Genomic DNA, 18,251 nt, shown 5'->3' with positions numbered 1-18,251 from the left:
CATCACATACCTCGGTATAATGCGTAAATTTGAGTGTCCGACATTTGAAATATCATAATTTGCGCATCCAGATTTCTGAACTACAGATTGGAAACTGTTTCTATTTTACTTAATAGAATTTTTTGTAGAAGCTATCTGGATTATTTTCTAAAACTGAGATATTCTATATTAAGAATACACTAAAATTTAATAAGATGATGGGGAGTGAAGCTCAGACTCTCAACAGGTGAGAAAACAAAGTGATATGAGACTCCTGATTAACCCAAGTAAGCATTTTGTCTAGTGTACAAGTACGCTCTTCTTACATCACTACAATACTGGTTTCTCAATCTGGGCATCGGGACCTCTATAGGAGTCGCGAGAGGAGTACATGAGTGTCACAAAGAGAGATGAAACAGGTAAACGTAACTAGGATTTATTAGCGGAAAAATATTTTTAAAGATTATTTTGAATTTCCTATTCTGATAGACGTTTTTATTTTCATGTTTATTTTCAAACAGCAAAGAATACTAAATAAATGAAAAATTTAAATAAAAGGGGAATGAAACCAGTAAAAATACGAATATTGAAATACAGGAAAAATACAAATACTATAGAACAAAACCTACATACAGAAATATTATTCAAAATGAAGGTTAATGCGAAATATGAGCCTGATATGATTTCATTTGGCTTCACAAACGACAAGTAAAAATACTTTAAAAAGCTTATTACAAACTGGAAATTACTTATTGGGGTCGCTGGCAAGAGAATGTGTTGAAAGGAAAAGTCGTGATAGTTTGGGAACGTCTACTGTAGCACATTGAAGTGGCTACTACGTTTCATTATACAGGAAATGATTTACACCAGGAAGTTGTTGGTATCAAAGTTTATTTACCTCGAGACTAGAATGTTGATGCACACTACATTAGACTTTGTATTAATAAAAAAATCCTTCTGGTTAATATTATATTAACTTTAAAACAGAAGGGATAGAATACTTACAAATAAACTCGGAAACACAAAATCAACATTTCAATAACATTCGTATTTGCAACAACTTGAGGCCTTATAATTCAAAGACCACCACAAATATTTCAGTTCTTTACCTGTTATTATATAGACGGCTGAAGGGTTGCAATAGAATCGTGGAACGCTTGTGAATAACTCGTTGTTTAAACATGTAGATCCACTTGTTTCATTTCTGAATTTTATTACTACTTTGCCAATATGTCGACCAGCAGCCATGTACCTATCACAAGTATATTAAATTTTACAATATTGTTCCAATATAATGTCTCAATAGAATCAGAAAATAAAATTATAATTTCAGGAAAATAATATATTTCTCTTATATTCTACACTTTTAAAACTAATATCAGTACTGCGAAATTTCATTAGTTCAGTATTTAATTGAGTGTTTTGATTTTTTTTATTAAACATAATTATTCTTCTTTGTGATTTCTTTAAATTCATTCTAACATAATGGTACCTTATCCTGATTTTTAAGTTGTCCCATATTCTGTGTATAAAAGTAATTTTAAAATGTTAAAATAACAAATTTAAAGAGACAAACATCTTTCAATTTTGTAGGTATACATACCAGATATGTCTGTTTAAACACAGGACATTTTTTTTAACTTCGCTCTACATTTTGATTGAGCAACAGTATGTATTAATTAAACTACCCTTCACAGCGAAATTTCATGAAAATCAAACAAAAATAATCTGGTTTTTAATTAATCTTTATTAAATGTAAAACGAATCTTCAAATTAAAAGTTATGTCTATTCGTCCTTTCTATACAACTTTTTGTTAAAAGTTTCGTAAGAGCTGATGATAGAAAGACAAAGAAAATAAAGCAAAATTATGTTCTTCAGGTTTTGTGTCTTAACACTCATGAAAAACAGAATAATTAGAGTGTAAAACGAAACTTTGATTTGAAACACGAAATTTTTTACACTAAATTAGTATGTAATATTCTGTAATATACAATACTAACTTACCTAAATGCATCTTCTACTTGATTTTTATCAAATACAACTCTAGGCAGAGGTTTAACAACCCCTGCTTTTATCCCACTGTCTATCAGCTCATATATTTTGCTCGCAGTGAACATGTTGTACTTCATATCCATATGGTCCATCTGAATTCCATGGACAGTAGCATTCCTAAGAAAAACACCCATCCCTAAAAATAAGTTATAACATTGAAAACATTCCAAGAAACTATTTACATAAGACAAGCATAATACCTATTGATCTTATCTATGCAGTTAAACAAAACTATGTTTTGTGTTTAGATAAACATATTTATATCTGAAGATAATTATAGTTAATTCGTGTTAAATCAAATGAGACATAAACTCCAAAGTACTAAATTTATCTATCATTCTTGACAAATAAGCCATTAATGTTAAAATTTAACTTTGCTTTCTCTATATTTTATCAGTGAATCTAATTTCATTAGAACTGGTTAATTCAGGCGTGGAGATCCCAATCTTGAACGGAGGTATACTCCGAGCAACAAAATATCAAATTAAAATAATTACGTTATATTTTAATGATACTGAAAAAAGATAACCTACACGTAAGACAAGTAATGTCACTTGAAGTGCGGAATTGAACTGAGCAAACTTCAGCAACTTTCATGAAATAACTACAAGTAACAGACCTTCACTTCATGCTCTATTATGGGCGCACAATTCAATTTTGTGAGCTTTTTCGGCTTTGACTTCATTCTCCACTTTGGGCGCACAACTTCATTTTATGAGCTTTTCCAACTAAGTTATTGACAATATATTTGACGCAACAATGAATTTGGAATTTTCCTTTATCGAATGTACCGTTCTTAATATTTTCAAATTCCGCATTAAACATTAATTAAGGTAATACCCTTAATTTTATTCAAAATGAAGTGTCGAAGTAGAAATAATAACTAACGCCTGTAAATTGATTTATGACTTACCAACGTTATTAAGGGGAGTAGTGTTAACATTTCTTTTACATACAGTTGAACTAAAGATCGTACCTAGAGGATTGTTTTTAGCAAGATCATATCTTCCAATTTCCAGGAAACGTCCATTGGCACCCAAACAGCGTAGTGAGGCCTGCAACTTGTCTTCTGCCAATGAATTCAAGACAAGATCAACACCACGGCCACCTGTTGCTTTCAATACATGTTGTTCAAAACTGCAATCACGAGAGTTCGTGATGTTGCTTTCCTTCAACTATATGATTACAAAAAACAAAAAAAAAATCAAATTAAAACAATTGAATTTGAAAAATAATTTTATTGATTTTAAAATATTTCTAGAGTTTAAGTGTATAACCTGCTAGGAGCATTTATTTCTTAAGATAAAATAATGAGCACAGAAGCTCAGTAATAGAATGCTTACCTCTAGTACGAAGGATCCCTGGTTCATTATCAGACCATGTGAATTAACGGGTACGTAGATTTTCCTCTTTCCGTAGGTTCTCCAGTTTCCTCCCACATTTCAATCCATTAATTTCCACATAATCATTATCTTTAATTATCCTCCTCGTATAGCTTAAAAGCTCATAATTGAGGAACGTAAAGAAACCAGAATTACACAATATTATTATTAGTGGAGATAGGCCCGTAAACCGTCCAACTGCGGGGCGCAACAGAGTCTGAAAGCGCCAAAGAGAGAATTCTGGGATTGTAGTCTAGTGAGATCGTAAACAGTAAACATTGGGAACTGAGGAAGAGTGCATGAAATCATAACACCACTTTAAGAACTGCTGACACTTCAAGGATAGAAAGGCATTAAATGGTAGAATGGTAGTAAAACATTTTTGTTGTTTTGATCTGACGATTTATCGCATTGCATAAAATTCTTCATATTGCAGTGATGCATTGGATAAAATTTTGTTTTTGTCCAAAAAAATTGGGAAATAAAATATTTTAAAGTACAAGCTTACAATGTTCTTGTTTGTTTCCACCTTGGTGGTGAAGTTTACCATAATTTTTGCTCTGCTTCAACATGCGTTACTACTTTTTTCTTCGTGTACCGTTCACTTTTTCTTAATCCTTTTATGACGTAATGCATTAAAAGGCTTTTATGATTTATAAGATATTATCTTTAGGAAGAAAAATAAACATTTGATTTTTCTTGATGCTCTAATGAATACACCCAGGAATTAAGAGATACTCCAAGAAATTATATTTTCCTATTCGATATTTTTACAACCTTCGCTGCATATATTATTAGTAATGAATACACTGAAGTCAAAATTACGAAACTATTTCGAAATATTGATTTTTTTAAAAAACACAAAGTAATACTCTTATAGTAGGCACATGTCAATACAAATGAAGGTTTATTACCTGAGGAAATCTCTTCAACAGAAACTCTCTTTTCTCTTGAGTTCCTACTGTTGTGAAAATTGTGCAGTCGTAATGAAGTGCAATTGAGATGGCCGCTTGTCCAACTCCTCCACTGCCAGCATGAATTAGGACGGATTCACCGGATTGTAAACCTCCTCGTATTACCAGTGAATAATAAGCCTGAAAAGGTTGAATCATTTGTATTGCTGAGACTAGTTGAATTTAGCCACAAAAAATTGATAACATTGCAGTCAAACATATCTGAAGTAATTCAAATATGAATATAAAGTGGTTAATTTCATTCAAATATTTTGTGTGTGCTGACGCTTTTGTTTATTACATTTCCTAATTGAAGACAATGTTTTAGCTTCCTTAAGAATCTTTCTGAGTAGAAAGGTAAACGCCTCACTTCTCAAAACTGTGAGAAAATGTGTTTCTTTAAGAAAAATAATGCTTAATTTATAGGCTTATTACTGTCTTAAATTAGTGTTCTTCACGTGAGAAAAAATTTAAATGAATATCCTGGCAACTGTAATTCACTTTTCTATTTGTTTTAAAATTTAAAAACAAAACATCCGTGAAAACTGTGAAGTTGATATGAATTCTTTCCTTTTTAGTTGGCGTCAATATACTGAGGCAGAAAAGGAGAGCTTTGAAAGGTTCTAGAGGAAGACCTTCACAAAGCCCTATCTTCAGTTTAGCAGCAGTTAGAAGTCATTGACTAAGGTAACCAGTTCCACTGACACTATTTGATGGAAGTCAACTATGTCGTAACACAAGGTAAGACTGTTGATATTTGAGTTATACACTCATTAGGTATCCCATAACATCTTTATCACAACTATTAAATCTGAACTATTTTTCAACCAATAAAACAGTATTTGATTTTATAATTATATTTCAGGTGAAGGAACAATGGTAATTTTGTGTTTATCGTATATTTGTTTCAATAAAGTAAAATGTTTTCTGACTAAGTTATTGATGCTGAGGAAGCTTTTGAAATACTTGCGTGATTAACGAATTCATATTTTAATTATATCAAAATACCTAGGTAATTCGTACATTTGATTAATAAATGAAAAGAAGAGCATAGGAAAATATTCAACCACTTCTATGCTTGCAGATAGTAACAATCAACACTATTGTATTGTATTTTCTCTCTTAACTGTACGTAAGTTGAGATCTAAGTATTTCATTTATTTCTGTTAACAATTTAGTTGTAATTCTGGTATTAAATATTGACAGACAGTTTTGAATAGCTACATATCCAATAACTATGAAGTTACATTCGTCTTTCTTTAATTACTATCAGAAGTAGTCCGTTCATCGCAGGAAAGATTGGGGTATAAAAATATAAACTTCAGACTGCAGAGGCACTTCGTGAGGGAAGTCACACCTGTGAGAACTAAAGTTTTCTCACTTGAAACTTAAAGAAGAAAACTTCCTTACTGTATTAATTGCTATATACCAAAGTTGATACATTAGATAACCTTTATTTCCTTAATTTCAAGCGAAAAATTTTATTATTATTTTATTTATTTATTTATTTGCCAGTGTGAATTCCTTCACGAGCAGCTTTTTGTCAGGCTCCTAACTTTTAATTCCTAATTTTATAATAATATAATAATCGATGACTTACCGTGGCGTATACAATAGGGACAGTGGCGGCATCCTCAAGAGACCAGGACTTTGGTACTTCCCATGTGAATGTGGGATCCGATAACACCGAAGTCGCTAGACTTTTAGCAGGAAGCAACCCCATTACTCTCCTGCCCTCTCGATCTTTTCCTGCAAACTCCAGACCCAAAATGTGGTCCTTACAATAAAACAGATAAAATCAAGATTATATCTTTGTGTAATTTCATTTTTATAAGAAATCAATTTTTATTTTTATGCTCACAAAATAAGTTTTAATGGTGATTTTTAAAAGGGGCAATTAGCAAGTTACTCTGGAAGTAAACTGGTGTTTTATCTCTGGAAGTAACAAATAATGTATAAGACTTTTCAATAACAATTAATTAAACATGAGTTATTTATCATTAAGACCTTCAATTCAACAAATTAAAAAAAAGTATTAATTCAAGATTTGCACATTAGAATATCTGAAACTATCCTTGATTGATTGATTGATTAGGGTCTTTAATAGGGACATCAATAATGAGATCATTTGTCCCTGCCATACAAAAGACCAATAAGATTCACATGCTTAACAAAGAAGAACTCAAAACTAACAAAGAAGAACCCAAATAAAATTCAAAACTAAGACTTCTGAAAAAATTAATAAATACTGTACTATGGTAAAACTAAAAATTGTATAAAAAAATTAACTCGGATGTCGCAAAAGGCTAAAAAGAACACTAGTTAACAAATTTAAACTTTTTGTTTGTTACATGAGAAAAATCACCTGATCTTAAAGGAACTTTTTGCGCTGAATTTGAATATGCACTCGGTTTCTCTCCATCACGTACAGTTTTCCCGTAACAGAGGGATTTTCGGGAAATTCCCTCAAAAATTTCCCTTTTTCAGATATTTTATTCTCCTAGCTCCTGTCCCCTTACATATAGTAACATAGAAATTATACCTAAGTATACCTTGATTTATATTTAATAAACCCTAAAAGTTTCGTAAAAATCGCTTTGTTCTTTCTAGAGAAATAAATATATTTGTATGTATACTGTGTGCACTGTTTATTGCACCTGATAGTAATGCTTTCAGATCTCCTGAGTTGGGGTAAAAACGATTTGCTTTATTACTACAAACACAGACATAAAAATGAATATTTACAATAGTCAACAACACACTTGTATTGCTCTCTGTAAATTAGAAACGTGTATAAAAATAGAATGTACTTCCAACGTATATTTTTTTTAAACGTACAGTATATGTATATCTTAATACATATATATACAATTCTCCAAGTTTTTTCGTTTTGTTCATGAAATGGTTATCAATATTTGTTATCAAATGTAACAGAATGCAAAAGAAAGACATCAACATGTACATCCAAGGATCCAACGTTCATCCCTGACTGTTCGCGAGCCACATTGCATCCGGCAATGTGAACTTAATGACCTAGTCCGTGATTTGCACCTGACAAAACAAGAGGCGGAACTTCTGGGATCAAGGCTCCAGCAGTGGAACTTATTGGATGCAGAAACGAACATATCAGTGTACAGGAAAAGGCATGTTCAATTTTCAAGCTATTTCTCAATGCAAGATAATGTGTGCGTATGTACGGATATAAATGGGTTGATGGCGGAGCTAGGAATTCCTTACGTTCCAGAAGAATGGAGGTTATTTATCGACGCGTCAAAGGTCAGCCTTAAAGCTGTCCTTTTACATAATGGAAATAAAAAAACTTTCTATACCACTTGCGCACTCAGTGAAGATTAAGGAATCCTATGACACCATGTCAACTTTGCTAAATCTTATAAATTAGAAGGACCATTGTTGGCAAATATGTTGTGATCTCAAGGTAGTTGGTATTTTATTAGGACTGCAGTGCGGTTACACGAAGTACCAATGTTTTTTTATGTTTATGGGATAGCCGAGCTGATGACAAACATTATGAAGTGAAGGAATGGGAACCTAGAGTGAATTACGTACCTGTAGAATGCAACGTCAAATACGCTCCTTTGGTAGATCCTAATAAGATATTACTACCGCCACTTCATATCAAGTTAGGACTTATGAAAAACTTTGTCAAAGCCATGGACACATCTGGTGAAGGTTTCAAGTATTTGCGAGATAAGTTCCCTAACCTGAGTGATGCTAAGATTTCAGCGGGAGTGTTTATTGGTCCCCAAATTATGAAATTAATGCTTGATGATAGCTTTGACAGCAAGTTAAACAGTGCTGAGCTAGCTGCCTGGACAGCATTTAAGTGTGTTGTGCGCAACTTTCTGGGCAATAACAAAGCTGAGAGTTACACAGAAATCGTACAGGACATGATACAGAAATACAAAGAGTTGGGTTGTAGGATGTCTTTAAAAATCCACTTTTTGCACTCCCACCTCAGCTTCTTTCCTGCTAACCTAGGTGCTCTCAGCGACGAACAGGGGGAAAGATTCCACCAAGATATAATGGCAATGGAGAAAAAGTACCAGGGACGATGGGATCCTTCAATGATGGGGGACTATTGTTGGGGTCTTGTTAGAGAATGCAACATTTCTTACAAAAGAAGGAAGTAGTGTACGTTTTTGTAACCCAATGGAAGTTTCATATATTGTGATAGTTTTGATTGTCTTTTCATGACCTTTTGGTACATTTGTATTATTGTTTATTGTAAATTGTCACACTTGTAAATTATATTGTATTATATTTTATATATGTGTTTGTGGTAATAAAGCAAAACGTTTTACCTCAACTTAAGAGATCTGAAAGCATTACTATAAGGTGCAATAAACAGTACACACAGTATACATACAAATATATTTATTTCTCTAGAAAGAATAAAGCGATTATTACGAAACTTGGAGGGTTTGTTAAATATGAACCAAAGTATACTTAGGTATAATTTCTATGTTAGTATATGCAAGGGGACAAGATCTTGGGGTGTAAAATAAACGAAAAGGGAAATTTTTGAGGGATTTTCCCGAAAATCCCTCTGTTACGGGAAAATCGTACGTGATGGAGAAAAACCGAGTGCATATTCGAATTCAGCGCAAAAAGTTCCTTTAAGAATAGGTATTTCCTTTTATGCAACAAAACCTTTGTTAACTATTGTAATCAACAAAATATAGGACATATAACAAAAATGAAACAAAAATGGTAAAACCAAAGAGAAAGTTTGCAGAAAACGCTAACTATTTCAATCTCACGAACCAAAGCGTGACTACGAACACTAAATTGATAGATATCTCCCAAAACCAAAATAAATTTATTAGATGATCCTAAAAGTTCTTATTTCAATTATCTATGTAAGATTTAATGAATGTTTCTTGTTTTTTTTTTTCCTTCCAATGTTTTGAACATCAGTAAAAAGTTGCTTACTTGTTCGGCCGGATTGTTAGAAATTATTTCTTCTGGTATACGTCCAGTTGTTAACATGACATCATGAAAATTCACTGCAGCGTAATATACGTGACAAACTTCTCTTCCGGGATAAATAATGGACCTTAAAGTAATAAAGAAATACTACTATAATTCCTAAAAATACAGAAAAATTCTTGTTTAACAGCATGATACTAATTCCTCTTGGAATAACTATTTAAGATATGTTGTAAAAAGCAAAAATATGCTCTCAAGCTAACCGCTTTCTTAAAATAAATTAGTGCTGCTATGCTCAAGGGTTTTTATTTTCTTAGTAATTCTTAAAAAAAAACTTACTTCTTCATATATTTTTTTCTGATTGCACTTTGTACGTTGTTGAAAACATATTTTGTACTTCATATCGAGAGAGGTAAATAAATGTTTGATAAATTCGAATTAGAAGTTGTAAACTATTCTAACAAGGAGAATTCAGTTGAAAAGTCTAATAATCTAGAAACATACATTTATAAGAATCTAAACCGAATGCAGTAAAACTACTCGTCGTGGCACAAATGTATTTTTCAAGACGAAATGATTTTTTTTCACTCACTAGGTAAGTTTCAGTTCGCAATTTTTAATTTTATATGTAAAAAGTGAAATGAAAAGAGATAAGAAAGGACATTTGTCTTCTGGAATCTCATAAAACAAATAAACAAAATTATAATAAATGGAAGAAATTTATTATTTGTTAAGAATTGAAATAACTTTCTTAAATATTAGTAAAAGTATGCATCCCCTAATCTGCACACACAGTAGGCCTAACAGTGGCAAATGGTAGACTAGCCAATTGCCAACGTTTTGCCCTACGTTGTAATTGACTACTTTGCCGAGCATTTGCTAACTAAATGAAAACCATAGTTATCGTTATATGGTGATTGGAAGTGTGAAGTCGAAATTATTGAATAGATGACTATATATAGTTGGTTGGTCGTCATACATTTTAAAGTAAGTTCGGCCAACATACTTTTCAATTTGAATTTTGAAGTTACCATTCCTACCCACGCTAACGATTAGCCTAAGCAGAGTCTACCAAGTGTGCTACTAGGGTGAGCAACTTTTGATATTTGGATACCGATAAAATGTTTTTATCTCTCGTTCGATTAACTTTGGAGAGAAAGAAATAGCAACTTACCTGTATTCAGGCAGTGGTCCTTGAACTAATCTTAGAGTAGAGAGATCTCCTCTGATTAACGTATTTATATACGCATGCTCAGCTTCAACTGTTGGCGACACACTTAGCAATGAATGCCTGAATGTTCCCCATTCTCCATCTTGAAACACGTTCATAACGAGATCCTTTTCTAATTGAGCTTTGAAAGTTGAATGTGACAAAGAAAATGTAGGCTGATTTTGATCATTTACAAACACACACCTAAAATATAAAAAGATAAAAAGATCTTGAGATAACAAATTATGATTTATTATTATTGTTATTTAAATAGAATAAGAACATGAAACATGAAATGCTACTGTGGGTAATTCAGGTAGGTTTTGAACAAAATAAACACTGGAGATTCCCACTCTTAAAGTTTCCTTAATTTGGTTTTACAATAATACTGAAAGCATTGTGAACCATTTCAGTTTTAAAGTTATTAATAAGGCAGTCGAATTAGAAGTAGCTTATATGGTGCTCGTGGACATAATTACTAATAAATATTATCCTTCATATGATTGTTGCAACTATCTTCCTCATCATCATACAAAAGTCCCCTATGATACGACCTGCGCTAAGGCGGCCATCTTCAAGTAATGACGGACGAAGTGGCAGCATCAATTGGTTTTTGACTAATGTCTCAGAAATGACTAACTCTAGGAAGAAAATAAACTTGACCAATTTGAAACAACAGAAACAGAATTTTTTTAGATTTTTCCGAAGACTCGCGCCGTTCTCCAGAAATTATATTCACTTTCCGGAAAATTCTATTAAAAATGTCTGAAAATTTGCAGTTCTGTCAGAATGTTGAAATTCTTTTAGAACTAATGACCACCGTTCACCTCCACGTGATGCTTTTATTTCGAAAGGTGATTTTTTGGATACTTCTTATTTCTTGAAGATCGGAAAAATATTCTTCCCAGCCTCGGACTACCACTATTACACAATCTATCTATATTTTGTGTTTCGTCACTTTTCAATTGAAAAAACGAAGCTATTTATCTCGTTCTTTAAAATGTTCGTACGATTATATCGTTAATATCAGAGCTGTATTGAAAGCATTACTAGGGCCATGGCTCCTACTGAATGATTTTTAAAAAATGATCACTTAGCTCGAAAATTCGACCAAGGTTCCATAGCGCTGTACATCACATCCGAATTAATATCACAATGATAAGTCAGTATTCTCTAAGTTAATATATAAAGTTCAGGTATTATCTTCTTAAAAGTATTGTGAATATGACATCACCTCCACCATCTTCAAAAAATTCCTAAGCACGTCGTAGAGCCTTTCTATTTGATCTGTGCCCCTTCTGGCGCTGCAGTCGATGTGTGCTTTCCAGTACCTCCCTCAAAAGAGAAGGGAGAAGTTGTTGCGGCCGAGATCTTTCTATTTGTTAGATGCGGAAGCGTTGCCAAAATGAATTATTTCACGGACTTCGCTGTCCTCTATCTTGTTAGCCATTCTAAGTAGCCTACGATCTTCACTCGTCAAGACCAAACGATTGAATGACAAATTGGCAACAAAGCTGAGGTCATTCACTTCTTTTCCGTAAGCAAAGGGAGAATTTTCTCCGTCAGAGGGTGGCGGGGATGGGGCCGAAGTATTGCTCGCATACTTTCCGAGAGCATAGATGAGATAGACAGGCTCTAGTTCAGATGAAACAATGTCTCCTCCTTTATGTAACAACTGTTGTCAGGGGGAACATTTAAGATTGATTTGAAGTGAGTTTGCAGTAAAAAAAAAAAAAGTCGGGAGAAATGAGCTGTTGGGGTATTGATATTTATATTTATATTGCATTCGGAATAATTACCTTTAATTAAAATGACAATAAATTGAATCCAAGTAAAGGGTTAAAAAGCGTTTGATGTGCAGAATTAAATCTGCTATTGGTTAATAAGGACGAAAAATAAGAAAATAAAGACTCCCTTACCATTCGTGATGATTATGGGAAGAATTCGCATACACCAGGAAAGATACCACTCGAGCTACTGTTAAGGAAAGCATTGCAGACACAAGGCAATCCCATGTAAAGAAATACTTAAGGCCAACTGAATCGTAGCAATTTGACTTCAAGTAATAGTGCCTGTTCTGTTGGGGAAGAATGAAGCAAAGAATTTGGAGAATAAGTTATCTAGAAGACGTTAGAAAGTTTGGAAAGTTAGCACACTAACATTTAAAGGAAAAAACGCCACGGACAGGTATTGGGAAAGAAGACTATTGAGGAAGAAGATCAAGGGTAGTATTTCGGGCATAACGCGCATAGTAGTAGAAGGATGACAATACGAAATATCCGTGACCAAATTGTGTCCGAGAATAAATTATATTATCACGAATGTACAGTACCTTTTAAAGATACCAAATCGGTCTTTAATAATTGCTTATCCTGTTCAGTTATGGGAACTAGTTAAATCATAAGATATCACGTCCCAATAGCCGCATTCCAAACAGTATCATCCTTATTAATCAACAAAAGATGGAATGACTTGCATCAATCGCTTATCAACTCTACACTTTGAAATTGAGGGTGATTATTTACTGTTTCCAAACCCACTGTAGAGTAAACATCAATGACCAAACAATTTTTTCTTAAACTTACTGCAAAGTCGTCTCAAACCAATCTCAATTTTTTCGTAATCAACGATGCACGAAAGAAAAGTCAAGTGGAAATGTTTTATATGAACCATTGGTGGACTCAGGAAATTTTTGAAGGGAGCAGAGGTAGTTCCGCTCTTACTATGTTTTCGAGGGGAACATACCTGAACTTTGTGTATTAACTTAAATAGAGGATACTAAATGTATCGTTGCAATATTAATTCGGGTGTGATCTTCAGTGCTATGTAACCTTGGTGAAATTTTTGAGCCACGTGACCATTAAAAAAAATAACTGAGTGATGGTCATGGCCTTTTGGGGCATTGTCGTACTGCCCTGACACAAGCGACATGACCGTACAAACATTTTGAAGCACAAAATAAAAAGCTTCGGATTTTCATTAAAAGATGTCACGAAACACAACATATAAGTAGGTTTTATAGTAGAGGTAGTTCGAGGATGGGAAGAACATCTCAAGAAACAAGGAACATCGTAAAATTCATCTTTCGTAATAAAAATATCATTTGTAGGTAAATGATGAATATTAGTCCTAAAAGCATTCCAACATTACGATAAAATTGACAATTTTCATTTACTTTTTAATACATTTTTCCAAAAAGTGACCATTATTTCTGAATAATGGTAAGTTTTGTGAAAAATCTGAAAGCTCTATCTGATAGGGAAGTTTCTGCTTTTTCAAATTGGCCAAGCTCATTTTCTTTCTAAAGTTAGTGGTTTTTGAAAAATTAGTCAAAAACTTAATAAAGGTGCCTTTTTGTCCGCAATTTTATGGTCTCAGTTGAAATTGTATCATATCAGACTTTTGGCATATTGATGAGGAATACAATTACAATAATCTTAGATAGAGAAGAAATTTATTACTAATTAAGTCAATGAACACCATACACGAGTTCTAATATTATACTGACGGTTACTAAACGTACGAAAGATTAGTTAACATCAAACTTTCTTGTATAGCAGAAATCTTTTATTCTCTTCAATTATATAAACAGTGGCGTAGCAATAGGGTAGGCATTGCTTACGGGCACAGGGTGTTTTGGTATATCAGGGGACGCATCAGGTTTTTAATAAAAAAAGAAGAAAATTATATAAATGGAGCCCCAATTTTCGTGGTTTTCATTTCCGAACATGGCAAGAATAAATATTCCTGCTCAGTTCACTCTGAGTTCATTACATTTGCGCATCAAATTATTGGCATTACTGTAAACTCGTCGGGGTTATAGCACAGTAAGTTAAGAAATTAATCCTCCTGTATTAACACGATATCAGTATTATATCATATGTACGGGCTTATTAACTTATTACTTATTACATGTATGGGCTTAACTTTAAATAAAATTCCTCTGCGCAAAAGACTTCACAATAACAACAAATTCTATGACCCATAAGATATGGATTAAAACCAGTTAGAAAGTGTTGCCATTCTTATGAGGCACAGCACAATTGCCACGTACCGCGGCCACACAGAACCAAGCACAAGTACCAAGGGTCGGGCAAACCGGGCAACTGCCCAAACGAGCACCCCAAAATGAATTTTCGAACATATTTTCGAATATCACTGTAATAAAACGTAAAATATAGGCTAGGACTAGGTGGGGGAGGGGTACCATAAGGACACTTTGATCGGGTGAAATTTTTGATCATGAATTGAGCATCTCTGATCTGACAAAAGAATTTGCAGATACAAAAGTGAGAAAGAAACACTTCTGATTTGGTATACAATTTGTCAATTAAAAAACAAAATACAAAAAATATTTAGGCCACAAGCAGTTTCACAAGGTTTATTATTTATTTTATGATTATGTAAAATAGTAACATACTATATACATAAATTCATTTGAAATCCTTTTGGTAATATTGGTTGATACATTACTGTTTATTTACACTACCACAGCAAAAAAAGTCCGATTTTTACATAAGTATATTTTTAATAAACAGGACACTGCCCAGTTTACTTTTAAAAGACATACCACAACGATATGAAAAGAAAAACGGTTAATGCCCTCCCACTGTTTCGCTTTATGGCCGATTCTGCCCGTACCCTTAAGTTCTAGATGGTCATGCAAGGGGCCTATTTGATGGGTGAGGGGCGCCACTAGGAATTTTGCCTAGGGGTGCCAAAGGCCATTGTTACGCCACTGTATATAAATATCTCATAATTTAATTTCAGCACTCACCTAATATGCTGGCCCCCGGGTTCTTGACGCAGGCACCTCACTAGTCCAATAATACCACTCAGTGGGTCATTATCAGCCACAATAATAATTCTTTTGTCTTCTTTCTGATTCGAGGTCATTATATTCTGCAATTCTCTCAGCCAAGAAAAGTCGTTGCGTAGTGTTACTTTTACCATGTGCGCAGGTTGTTGTTGTTCCACTCCCTACAGTAAGTTACAATTAAAACGAAACAGGTACCAATGTAAAATAAAAGAAATAAAAATAAAAATAATTACATTCATATTTATTTTTCTTAAATGCTGTAATATGTGTGTAATCTACCGTGTATTTCTGGATTCAAGACGAGGGATTTTGCCGCAAATTTATCCAAAAATATTAGATCGTCTTGACGTCACTACATATGAAATTGAGTTTTTCTTTACTGAATAGAATCACAAGCTTTCATTAAGCCCTAACTTTACCCTTCTTCCTCGCCTACAGCTTTAGCCTTGAACAGGGGCGCCGGAACCGGGGGTGCAAGGGGGGCAGTTGCCCCTCCTGAAATTTTCAAAGGGGGCAAGATACCCTTTTTGCCCCCTCACTTTCAGACTGTAGAAACATCACACAATACTGATTATATGAACTAAATTTTGCTTTTTATAGTAATGTGAAAAAAAAAATATCTATTCCAGATTCATCTTTCTCTTTGAAACAAGAGACCGGGCGCTTTTTCTGCCCCCATGTTAGACAGAAAGAGTTAGGAAAAAGAATTGAAAATTCTCTTTATTTCCATTGGTGTACATTCTCAAAACACTGTAAATTCTTTTAAAATTTTTGTTTAAGTATTCGTAAGTCTGCAATATGAAACGAGTCGTCGAGCGAGATTTTAAAGTTTGAAAAATATAACAGTTTAAATGAGTAACAGGACATTTAGGAACTAAATACATTTTCCATAAAGTTAAATTAATGTTCCCACAAACAATATGCAGAGTGCTGTAAGATTTATAGTGAGGAGGAAAAATGTATAAGGTAGGATTAATAATTCAGAGCATATGAAATATGCGAACTCTATTGTCGTTCCGTTCGTTTAATCCTTTCATTACCATTTTTTTTCGGAGTGAAAAACATTAATATATGACTATTTTAAGTTGTTTTCAAACGTATAAATATATGTAAAAAAAAAAAAAAAAAACATTTTCCACCGTTTCGTTTTTCGATGTGGGAAGAATGGGACATTATGTATCCCTCTGATATTTTTACGTGGGACCTTTATGTCCCAGAGGTATTGACATGAATGATCATCTTGTATTTTCAATTATGAAATGTATATTGTCAGAAAAACAATTGGGTCGTATTTATGATTACAAATATTTTACATTTCGGAATCCTTTTCCAAATTACAGTACATGCAACCACTGCTTTATCACTAGTACATTGTTTCTCACTTTCATCTGTTCCATTATCACTTTCATTGTTCACGTTCACTTCCACTCCTGTCTATTGGATAATATTAATAAGAATTCAGTGAACCATTAGCGTGTTTCTCTTTACCAGTGGAATATCGATTCATAGCAATAAAATGTGGTAAATTACAGGGGTTCTCTGAGAATGTATCGTGGGACACATATATCCCAGTGGTAGTGAAAGGGTTCAGATATAAGTGCAGAAACAGAACCTTTATTTCAGCTCTCCTTTCAGACCAAGTTTGTAAACAAGAATAAGAAAGACAGTCACTGCTTATAATAACTAGTAATGTTAGATATTTAGCTCGCAGTGGTCAAACAATCAGTGGACATTTGCATAGTACGAGTAATTTGATGTCACTCCTGGATGCAAGAAAAATGGATGTGCCTGTTCTCAACCAATGGATTCATCGACAGGATAACTGGCTTAGTGCTGATTGAAAGTATTTTAAAGATTATGGGACATGCAATATAGAGAGACTTGGTAGCAGAAGTTAAAGAGTCTCCATTTTATGCAATCATAGCCGACTCCACGACTGATATTTCAAAGAAAGAACAGTTGTATCCAGTAGCGTAGCCAGGATGTGTGTTTGGGGGGGGCCCAAGTGCTGTTATAGGTACATATAGAAAAATTACAAACAAAAAAATTTATAAACATAAAAATATATAAAAAATTACAAACATCAAAGTACCAAAGTACATTGTTGGACCTCTTTGGGGGGGGCCCGGCCCCTCCGGGCCCCCCCTTCCCTACGCCACTGGTTGTATCTGTGTGCGCTGTATTGACTCTGATTCATGAAAACCAACAAAATATTTATGGAAATGATCACCCCACATGGCACAAAATCGGAAACAGAATTCACGATCCAAGATATTCTAACGAAACCTAACATGAATGCAGAAAATATACGCGAACAGTGTCATGATGGTGCAGCTATCATGTCAGAACGAGTGAATGGTGTGCAGAAGATAACTTTGACTCAACATCCGAAAGCTGTATACATCCATTGCAGTAATCATGCATTAGATCTTCCATTGCAAGAAGTAGCACGAAAATGCGAACCTTTGTGTGACGTGCGGGCCATAGTGAAAGACGTTTGAAACATCAACCTGGATTCTGCAAAACGATAGACAATATACGCACGCCGACATTGTTCTTGAGCCCTGTAAAACTATCAATAAAAGTAATCCTAAACATTTATTGCCTGTTTGTCCTACTCGCTGGTGTGTTAGGGGAAAATCTCTAATCAGATTTCAATCTACTACAAACGAATTCAAATCACGTTCGAAAAGAATCATCAGTAATACAAGTGGTCGAAACGATGATCAAAAAGTAATTCTAAAAGGACATTTGAAAAGAATGAACAAATTCGGAATGATATTTTTTCTGATAGTCAGTATACGTGCTTTTGTACCTTGCGGACAACTGGCGAAAGTGCTTCAAAATTCTGAAGCTTCTACTTCTGGAGCTAAAAGAGCAGTAACACTCTGAGAAACCTACGAAC

At 33.7% G+C, this 18,251-nt stretch overlaps 1 protein-coding gene across 1 annotated transcript in view; it reads right to left on the bottom strand.

Annotated features, from left to right (window-relative positions):
• The window catches only part of LOC145681865 (fatty acid synthase-like), a 123,489-nt gene that overhangs the window by 45,098 nt on the left and 60,140 nt on the right, over positions 1–18,251 (bottom strand). The window contains exons 19-26 of the mRNA XM_081753471.1: positions 15,305–15,507; positions 10,492–10,731; positions 9,321–9,444; positions 5,968–6,144; positions 4,329–4,508; positions 3,009–3,207; positions 1,985–2,168; positions 1,089–1,231 (exon numbers count right to left, since the gene is read on the bottom strand). Coding sequence (XP_081609597.1) covers positions 1,089–1,231; positions 1,985–2,168; positions 3,009–3,207; positions 4,329–4,508; positions 5,968–6,144; positions 9,321–9,444; positions 10,492–10,731; positions 15,305–15,507 — 1,450 coding nt within the window. The remainder of the gene's footprint in view (positions 1–1,088; positions 1,232–1,984; positions 2,169–3,008; positions 3,208–4,328; positions 4,509–5,967; positions 6,145–9,320; positions 9,445–10,491; positions 10,732–15,304; positions 15,508–18,251) is intronic.

The sequence above is a fragment of the Thermobia domestica genome, chromosome 3, assembly GCF_964235325.1.
Source record: "Thermobia domestica chromosome 3, izTheDome1.hap1.1, whole genome shotgun sequence".
Taxonomy (NCBI): domain Eukaryota; kingdom Metazoa; phylum Arthropoda; class Insecta; order Zygentoma; family Lepismatidae; genus Thermobia; species Thermobia domestica.
This window is presented reverse-complemented; position numbering and strand designations above follow the sequence as displayed.